At 37.1% G+C, this 10,250-nt stretch overlaps 1 protein-coding gene across 1 annotated transcript; it reads left to right on the top strand.

Annotated features, from left to right (window-relative positions):
* Positions 1-2,579: 2,579 nt before the first annotated feature.
* Positions 2,580-9,779, top strand: FAS1 (chromatin assembly factor-1 (FASCIATA1) (FAS1)). Its single transcript, XM_086247545.1, has 12 exons — positions 2,580-3,471; positions 4,086-4,185; positions 5,233-5,380; positions 5,467-5,590; positions 5,670-6,037; positions 6,123-6,443; positions 7,130-7,211; positions 7,290-7,427; positions 7,981-8,394; positions 8,608-8,745; positions 9,240-9,285; positions 9,377-9,779. The coding sequence occupies exons 1-12, from the start codon at positions 2,995-2,997 to the stop codon at positions 9,538-9,540; spliced, it is 2,520 nt and encodes an 839-aa protein (XP_086103671.1). The 5' UTR covers positions 2,580-2,994; the 3' UTR covers positions 9,541-9,779.
* Positions 9,780-10,250: the final 471 nt, after the last annotated feature.

The raw sequence follows: 10,250 nt of genomic DNA, 5'->3' as shown, positions 1-10,250 counted from the left end.
CCCACTCTCATCAAAAATGCTTTAAATCTAATTAGTTTGTATGCTAATATAGTGCTAACCACCATTTTGAGCCCACTACACTATTTAATTTTATGATCTAAACCGTTCATATTTTAGGTATTCATTCAAATATCAACTTTGCAAAAAATCATAAATCATTTAGCCACTTGATTATCATTACAATCATTTCATGTTTTATTGAAACACTTGTGTTCGTCCATTTACATGAGCACAATAAGTCAACTGATAGTTGGCTAAACGATTTCCAATTTTGTTGATTTTTTGAAAGAATGATATTTGAATGAGAATCTAAAATATAAACGATTCAGATAATGGGATTACAATGTGTAATTGACTCAAAATGATGGTTAGCGTCATATTATTTTACTAATTAATTAGCTTTAGCTAGAGTGCTACTCATATATACATATTTAATATAAATTATAATATTCTTATTATAGCTTGTTAGTTCAGCTGTTATAATTTAATTAATTAATATTAATGGGCTTCAGTTTTTGGTCTGAATTTTCAGTCATTTCAGTCATGGACTCATGGGTTCATAACTTCATAGTTGATAGTTCATTGTTGTACTTGTCAATTGTCATATCGATAAATCTACAACAGTTGGGTACGTATTTGTAGTTGTCTACACGATCTAACATACATAAACATACCAAACATTCCACAATATCGTCGAACATGGATACAGAATAAACTATATGTTGGTTAGTCGTTAGTCGATCTATTTTTGGAACATGAACATACACAATGAATATATTCGTGCATATATGGGCCGTCATTTGTCAACTTCCGTTACTTTTGAATTGAAATCACGGACCTCATTTTTGTTAGGCCCAGTATAGTCTTACGCCCTATATTCGATTGATGGGATTTTCTTTTCTATCCCGGGGTTTGATTTTTATCATATATTCCAATGTCATAAGCGGGGTGGATAACGTATTAAACATTTAAAATTATCAAATTTAAATGCATACAGGTGATGGTAGTAGAGATGGAAGTGGAATGGTGGCAGTGGCGACATTGACAATGATAGCGAAAAAGTGGTAGTGGCTACGATGGTATTTGTGGTGGCAATAGTGGGGGTAGCAGAGAATGCGATGGAGGAAGTGGTGGCAACGAGGGTGGCAACAATGGTATTTGTGTGTGTAGAAGTACTAATAGTGCCATAGTGGTAGTGACAAAATGGTATTCCAGATCGGGGGTCGCGCCGGCCACCCATGGTGGTCCGGTGAGGGAGGGAGGCAGACAGAGGGGAGAGAGAGAAGATGGCAGAGAGAGGGAAGAGAGAGAGAGAAAGGAGATCGGGCGGCGGGGAGGGCTGGGTGGGTCGCGTTGGCGGCGAAGAGGGCTGGGTGGGTCCCGTCGGCGGCAGGGAGGGTTGGAAGGGGTGGCCGGCCAAAATTGGAGGGTTGAGTTTTTTTTTTTATACAGGGGCAAAATGGGCAAAAATGGATAAAAAATCAATGGGGTGGTGAACTCAGCATTTTTGGGTGGTCTGAATAGCCCCCCCTAAACCAAATCATCCAGTACTATGCACCGTCAACTACACGAATAACAATTACTAAGAATGTGCCAAGAAAAAGGGACTATGAGTACAAAAATAGGGATTGTGCAAAAAGTGTGGGAAGTGGAACTTGAAGCCAAGTACTAAATGTCTATATAAAGGTCAAATAATCTAAATATTAGGTATGAAAAATATGTTTTTTTAAAGGAATTTAGACACTTTTATAAGTTATTATGCAAGGTAATAATATTTCAATGTGGGACTACACTTCACATTCTCGCATGCCTCCGCACATGACCACGTCACTCAAGCCAAACACGTGGATAACTTATACTCATATACTTATACTGAGTGACGTGGATAACACGTGGCTATTTGGCCTAACATAGATGGGTGAATATGCTCTGATAATAGAAAAGAATCTAGACATTTATACCAAAATCGATTGACAATAAAAGTAATAGTCAAAAACTGTTATAAGTTACTATGCAAAGTTATAATATTTAAATGTTGGACAATACTCTACATTTTCACGCTTTCAATATTTGTATCTCACTATGACTTAGGCAATTAAGAGTTTTCTTACACCCTTCTCCACCCTCATCATGGCCATTGAAGATAATGTCTTCTTTTTAAGACCAATGAAAGATGATCATTTGTTGGATGCATTTTTACGTGAGATTTTATGCCCCAACACTACCAAATGTCATACCTTTTCCATGAAAGTATTTAAAATTTCTTATTAATTATGCCAAATAAGAAAATTAAAGATTGTCATTTCTCAAATTATAAATTTATAACTTCCAAGTTCAATTTTCTAATCACTGTTGATCTTCCGAAAAAAACACACAACGTTAAGAAATTGTAATTTGAAGCATATTGCTATTCCACGCCGCCACGAATCCTCGCAAGTGAGAGGCTCACCACGTGTCTCATTTATCGGTGTCTAAAGACACCTCAGCTCGCCATAGCGACAACCGCGCAACCCAAAGAATTCAGGCGCCAAAGTCGAAAAGGCACAGAGCGTTTGCAATTTGGAGCCAAACGGCCCAAATTCGTTGGCGGGAAAAGCAAAAGTTATGATGATTAAAAAAAGACTTTTATTTGGATCTCCAAACCCATTTTATTTATTATTTATGGAAATAGAATTTGTTTCGTGTTTCAAAATTATTAAGTTATATATCTGTTTGCCGCTATACGTCTCCACCATCGGTCCATCACCCATTTTTTCAGAAAAGAAAGAAAAGAAGAAAAGAAGAAAAGAGGGTGAAAATATTTCAAAAGCCACTACTTCTCTCACTAGGGTTTCTGGGAAACTCATCTGCTCACTTGTCTGTCTCCCATCCATATGACCCAAGCAGCGTCGTTCTTGCGTCTGGTTCAGATTTTCTAGGTGTTTGGGGTTTTAATCTGTGAATTTTCATCTGGGTTTGTTTGAATCGGAGTTTTCTTGCTCTAGGGTTTCGAAAATGATGTGTGAAGTGGTGGCAATGGACGGGGGAGATGGCCCAAGTGGCCAGAAATCCAACGACCAAGATCGAGTGAAGAAGACCCAGAAGCGAAAGAGGGCTAGCTTGGGGCCAGAATGCTTGGGACTTGAGGCAAAAGGGGTTCAGATCGAATCATTTCGCAAACAGCTTGATGGGTTGTTTGGGTTCTACAGGGAAGTAATGGGTCAAAGAGTGGGTTTAGATTTGAAGCAATGTGGTAACAATGTGGATTCGTTCATTGGGGCTTTGATAGAAGAGAGTAGGCTGCCATTGTCAAAGCTTGTTGATGAGGTTTTTGAGAAGGTCAAGAACGTGAATGATCATTTTGGGAATGTGACTTTGGCCTCTGTGAAGAGCATTGTGCTTCTTGTTGGGAAGAGAGCGATGTATGGCGTGCCGAATGTTGATGCCGATGTGTTGCAGGACGACTCCGAGTCGTGTCTTTGGTGTTGGGAGGTGATGGTTTTGTTTATTTTCAAGTTGTGGTGAATGTTAAGTTATTTTGCCAATTTGTCTGGGTTTGGCTTTGTTTTGGTATTTCTTTTGGGTTTTTGATTACTGGGTTTGCCCATTTTTCTTTTTTGTTCTTATGTATTTTCGTGAATTGTGGTGATAGGTTTTATGAACTTCTGTTAGCTAGTTACTTATGTTTAGGTTTAAATTGTTTAGATTATTGTGTTTCTTGGGTATTCTAGTGTTTATGTAAATCTTATATGAATTTTGGTGCTTCTTGGGTATGTCTGGTTCTTCATTTAATTGCATTTCTATTGTGGGTATATTTAATTTGGTGCTGGGAGGGAATACCTTGCCAGTCTCTTTTTGTTTCTTATTTTCTTTTCTGTTTGTTTACTTAATATTTGAATTTCTCTGTTCTTAAACTTATTGCATTTGTTGTATAAATGGAAGGCTTTTGTTCTCCACTCATAGCTTTTTTCTCTGTGTTTGAGGTATTATTGCCTTGTTGCTGTTTGCTTACTTGCATTTTTGTTCAGTCACACTAATCTTTGTTGTTTGTTACCTTCAGTTGTACTTTCTTGGTATATTAAGTATTATACTTTCTTATTGTATAGACAAGGGATGTAAAGTTGATGCCAGCATCTGTGCGTGGAGTATTGAATATTAGGCGTACTTGTCGAAGAAAGATCCATGAGAGGATTACTGCAGTTTCTGGTATATTTATGCTTCCTTAAATACATGCCTGGTTTGGTTGTTGTATGAGTTCCTTAAATGATAAGGACGAATAATACGATGATTCAACCTCACTCTTAAATTTGGGCTGTATCTGAATAAACGATTAATCACATCCTCAAATTAACCAAAAAAATCACATCCTCAACCTGTAATTTATGTCCATTCTTTTTTCTTGATAATGAAGAGCATTTGCATTGAAATGTTCTTGAAAGAAAATAGAAAAGAAGAATGATTATAGGATGCACCACCGCACCTAAGACCCCTGCCTGCCTCTTCTCCTTAGCTTTCTAATCAAGTACTAGAAAGAGAAAAAAGGTTATTGGTTATTTTCTATTTTGTGAGGGGTTAGTCTTTCTTTCACTTTACACAGATTTTAGAGTTGGATGAAGATAAGATCAGAGAAAATAGAAAAGTAGAAAAGATGATGATGTAGAGTAGTTCAAGAATAAAGACAGGAAGTGAGTTGTTCTGTAACTGTTATTGATTTGCTCCAGTTGTTGAAATCTGATAATGCCTCTTTAGGAGGCATGACCCTAAAATGTTGGAGATTATCTTTGTCAAATTATATATTTGATTTCTTTAATCTCTTTGGGAATTGACATGTCATGGCATGGTGAAATGTTCCCCTTTGTTGGAGAAAAGGCTGTGCATCGTTTCTAAGGTCCCAATAAATGAATGAGACTGTAGAGTAATTAAAGCTGATGCAAAGTGGAGCTCTATTCTGTTGTACACTGATGTGTAGTAGAACATACCATTATTTTATACCTGTTGACAATGTTTCTTTTAGTTCTGGAGCCTGTCTCATGGCTTGCTAGTCTATTCACTGTGTACACATGAATTCAGCTCAAGGATGTAGGTTATATCTATTCATTTTGATTTGAGTATGAAAAGAAAATAAGTTGGTTTTGCTGTGTCTGTGACTCCATGCTCCACTTGAACAGTTTAAATATCTGCTCTGTCATCTTCATTATGTTCATTTGGTTTTTGGTTGTAAGGCGAGTTACTAATGTTTGTGTTTTGTTTTAGCAATGATAATGGCATTACAAAAGCCAGAGAGCGATCAAAGTTACATACACGACTTGATGAAGGCATCAGAACAGCTTGATAAAGTATTGTGTGAGGCAAAGATTCGCTCGTTAATGGATCGCCTATCACTGAAAAATGGTGCAGACATGTATGTATATGCAGTGAGTATCAGTAATAGTTTCAAATTCATATTTTATTTTTGTTAAGGTTGTTTTTGTTTAACTATTGTCATAGGGCAAAGAAGGAAGCAAAAAGAGAAGAGAAATTGCTACTCAAACAAATGGAGAGAGATAAACGGGAGGCTGAGAAAGAGAAAAAAAGATTAGAACGTGAGCGTCAAAAGGAAGAATTGCAAAGTGTAGGTTATTTGTTGAGACAATTGTTGAAAACTTTGATGCTTCCTAGTTTTCTTGTTATGAACTGTAGGAATATTTCAGGAGAAGGAGCTAAAACGGCTGCAAGAGGAGTCGGAAAAGGATGAAAAGCGTCGTGAAAAAGAAGAGTCTGAAAACAGGAAACTGCAGCGGAAGCAGCAAGAAGATGCTGAAAAAGAACAACGACGTCGAGAAAAGGAAGAAGCTGAATTGAAAAAGCAACTTTCCATAAGAAAGCAAGCTTCAATTATGGAACGTTTCCTTAAAAGAAGCAAAACCAGCCCAGGATGCCAGAGTGACCAATTTCTAACTAAAGTAACCACATCTGATTTGTTGAGCAAAAATAATGAAAATATGCTTGATGCAGTTACTCAGTCAATGGATTATGCTCTTTCATCTAATGAGGAGATTAGTGCTGAGGATATCCGCAGGTTGGCATAATTAATGTTGAAACCATATAACCACTAAAGCCGTATTCTTCTCAAATTATAATGACAGATTTTCCTGACATTGCAGGTCACACTTTTCTTCTTGGCGCCACATAGGTCATTCTATTCGTTCAAACAAAAACCAACATTGGGGCATACGTCAGAAACCTAAGACTGAACTATTTAAGGAACTCAAGCTCACAACCAGTAAAGGACTAGTTCATGGTGATGATTTAAGCACAGAGAAACTTGTAGATAGATGGGGAGAACATGTTTCGGATGATAGATCATGCCAGGCTAATGCAGATTGTTCTCTTGCTGAAATCAAAAAATTGAAATGTGGAAAGCAGTTGTTACAATTTGATAAGAGCCATAGACCTGCATTTTATGGTATATGGCCTAAGAAAAGGTGAGCTCCTCTTTCATGAATTTTAGTTGCATGAGAGTGAGACTACTTAAGTGAGATATCCTGTTCACAACTTGTGTCTGAAAGGAGAGTCTAAAACAGGCCCCTGTATAGAGGCCATTATTTGATCAGTAATCTCTGATGGCTGCTTGAAGTTTCTGAAAGTGGTATATCATTTTTCAATTGTCAAGTAATTGGTTGGAAACTTGCCAATGCTTGCTTTTACAATATCTGATAGCTAGAATCCATAGCTATCATTGGCTTGGGCTATCCTGGTCTGGCCTGTTCTACATCCCTATCTGGAACCCATAGGCTGGCACATTATCTATTATATTTGTGTCTTGTTGAAGCTTAGCCTAATTATTTGGGATCAAGTTTCAATCAAACACTTCTATCTCTATATTGTTGGGTGCAATAGTAAAAGGGAAGTAAGAAAGTAATGTCTTGAGTGCTTTACATGTGTTGTTTGTCTATTTGGATTTTTAAGTATTATGATGTGAAATGTTTCTGCAAATAGAATTAAGTTTTGATTCAATAGTGGAATTAAACCCGTAGCATTTTATGTGTTATGGTTCAGTGCGGAAAGGTTTTTCCTGGTTGCCTAACCTGGGGAAGTGATGCCTAGAAGGGTCAACTGCAGTGGGTTGAAATATGACACTGATTATCTTTGTTATAATGTGGTCTTTCAGCCATGTTGTTGGACCATGCCACCCTTTTAGGAAGGACCCAGACTTGGATTATGACGTGGATAGCGATGAGGAGTGGGAAGAGGTAATATGTGATGTTTTGTCATACAATGTAGTTGATATATAGGAGATGATTGCCTGTAACGACTGTCTCATTATCCAGGAGGATCCTGGTGAAAGCCTCTCAGATTGCGATAAGGACGATGAAGAAGAAAGTTTAGAAGAGGGATGCTCAAAAGCTGACGATGAAGATGAAAGTGATGGCTTTTTTGTACCTGATGGTTATCTCTCAGAAAATGAGGTGAGAACTTGTGAAGTTGCGTTTCTCCCTTGTGATAATGGTGTGGTCCTTTTGGATGATCATTGAATATGTCTACCAAAATCTGATTAATGTATAAAATATGTAGCAAGCCATGTAAGCTGTCATGTCATGGAGTAATTCTGTAGGCATAGCATTTTCCTTTTCAAATGTTCCTACCTATTATTGATGGGTGAAACTTGTCATTCTCTTCCTTTAGAGGAAAAAAGGGTAAGGGTGGTTCATAGCTAATTGCATTTCAGTTTCATGGGTGAGTTTTAGTTTTGCTACATAATATTCAGGCTTCCAAAGTATTGAATTGCTCAAAACTATTTTCTAATTGCACTCACCTGTTATTTTATGAAAATATCCAAGTCATTTATATCCCATCTTCTTTTAGTCCATTATAAAGATATCCATGTAGAAAGATTTTGGGGGCAGCTTTATGTATTTGATGGGAATACCTTAACTTAGTTACTGATGCTTGTGTGTGTGTATTTCATGAATAAGTGACTCAAGTACCTATTAATGAAACTTGCTTGTTTTATGCATGCAGGGAGTACCAGTTGACAGGATGGACTCTGCTATTACATTTGAGGAGAATAGAAACTCACCTAGTTGTAAACAAGATTTAGAGAGCGAGAAATTCTCTGTTTTGCTTCAACAGCAAAAGTATTTAGGAAATTTGACAGAACGTTCTCTTCAGAAAAACCAGCCTTTAATTATAACAAATTTGATGCATGAGAAGAGCTCTTTGTTAACGGCTGAAAATCTTAGTGGTACTCCTAAGCTGGAACAGATGTGCTTACAAGCTCTTAGTATGCATGTATTTCCTGGTGGCTCACCTATGGAGATATCAGTTGATGGCATGCATGAAGAAGACCAAGAAGTTTGTCTTTCAAGCGGCAAGTGCAGTATTAAACCAATCTCTGCTGTGACTGTTATTCCAGAATCAGATTTGCCTACAGTGGTAAGTAGTACATTTCACTGTACATCTCAAATCAGAAACCTTTCTTGGCGTTTTTAGTGTTTACATGAGCAAATTGATTGGTATTGCATCCAGACTATTAAACTTAGTGATAGTTTGAACTATTAAGATAGTTTTGTAAAAATTTTGGTTTGTCCTTGCATTTGTTTTGATGGTGCAATAGTTGGCTGCTAAGAGTAATCTTTCAATTTTCAGGTGTCTGTCATTCAGTCATGCTCACAGGGTATCAATAAGGTGTTACAAACTTTGCAACAGAAGTTCCCAGCTGTGTCGAAGTCTCAGTTAAGGAATAAAGTCCGTGAGATATCAGATTTTGTGGATAACCGTTGGCAGGTTAGTTACTCATCTATACCTTACATTGATTCCCAAAAATATGCTGTAAATGAAGATAAAAAATACAATAACATCATATCAATAGGTGATTATTTTATTTATTATTGACATTTGAAATAAAAAATACAAAAAGAAAACAAAGATAATAGGTTGAGTCATTAGCTTAAGCAACATTTTGACTGTTGCAGAGAATGGGGTTAAAAAAAAAAAAAAAAAAATGCTAAATAGACTGCCTGGAATAGCCAGTTTTGTGCCTGATGGGCCAGATATCTCAGTCCACCACGGACAGAGATATGAGCATAGTAGAGTACATTTTGTGCTGTTGCCATTTAAACATGTTAAGCCTGTCATGTTTGTGCCGGTCCGGTTCGTTTTCAATGTCTACTTAGGTAAGAGCCCTTGGTAATGATAAGTCACTAAGCTACTTTGTACGGGATTCATAAATGAAGGACCCATGCCTTATTGCTTACTACTTTTTTCATCTAATAATGTAGGTCAAGAAAGAAATATTGGACAAAGTTGGCTCGTCAATTTCTCCTGGTATGTATGACCCTGTCTTTGAACAGAGATGACCTTTACTACCATCATCTACTATGCCATTAAGATTAATATTTGTTTGTCTGATTAGCAGAAAAGAGTGCTGGGCGGACCAAAAGTATTGCTACATTTTTCTTGAAGAGGTGCTTGCCACCTACTGGTAAAAGTATCAATCCTAATGAAACCTTGCTTCAGCCAGCTATGAAGCCAGGCTCTGCTGTGGAAGGGAAGCAAAGTTGCACATACGCACATCCGTAGCCTCTTGTTTTAGCTCTTTTAGTTCCGAGTTTTCTTTTGTGATATATGGCTGTTTTTTGCCCATGTTTCATGACATATGTTCACAGATATCCATGTCTCCCGAATCCCATATAGGTTTGGTGTAAAATTTTCGTTTCAGATAGAGTAAAATAGAATCAAATGGCGTTGCTTGACCTGTGTAGAAATTTCTACGTGTTTGATTTAGGGTGTGATATCTAATCTATCTTTTATGACTGCAATGCGTAAAACATACTTGTTAAATTATGTCATGATTATGGAGGGGCAATAAGGATTTGAAATGGAGAACTGGTTAAGACTTCTAAACAAAATTTTGGTTTGGGTAAGCAAGTATGTATGTTGATTGTTGAGTCATATGGGTAGGGTATTGGTGGTAAAGCTTTGACAAGAAATCCAGTATTGATTTTGTCCAAAGCTTTAGGATATTTATTGACAAATTGATGCCTTTTTTTGACCCACCAGACCAGACGATTGATTTGCGGCTGTCAATGACAATGGTCAATGGATCGGTGTATTTATTATAATTCCTTGATATGTATATCTTTTGAAGGTGTCCACTGCCCACTGCTGTAGTGTTACTTGTCGTCATTTATCTTAAAAAGGAAGCGCTATTATTATTGAATCAAAGGAAGGTCAAAAAAAAAAAAAAACCATCACAATGCACAATGCCCACTTACGAATCCAAACGAGTG

Source organism: Dryas octopetala, chromosome 6 (assembly GCF_963921425.1).
Source record: "Dryas octopetala chromosome 6, drDryOcto1.1, whole genome shotgun sequence".
NCBI classification, from domain to species: Eukaryota; Viridiplantae; Streptophyta; class Magnoliopsida; order Rosales; family Rosaceae; genus Dryas; species Dryas octopetala.
Note: the sequence above shows the minus strand (reverse complement) of the source record. Positions and strands in the feature narration are given on the sequence as shown.

Bases quoted from the DNA above. Each gene is read 5' to 3' on its own strand.
- FAS1 (XM_086247545.1), top strand. From the start codon at position 2,995: ATGATGTGTGAAGTGGTGGCAATGGACGGGGGAGATGGCCCAAGTGGC. The intron at 3,472-4,085 runs GTGATGGTTTTG...CTTATTGTATAG, and splicing joins CGTGTCTTTGGTGTTGGGAG to ACAAGGGATGTAAAGTTGAT. The intron at 9,286-9,376 runs GTATGTATGACC...TCTGATTAGCAG, and splicing joins TGGCTCGTCAATTTCTCCTG to AAAAGAGTGCTGGGCGGACC.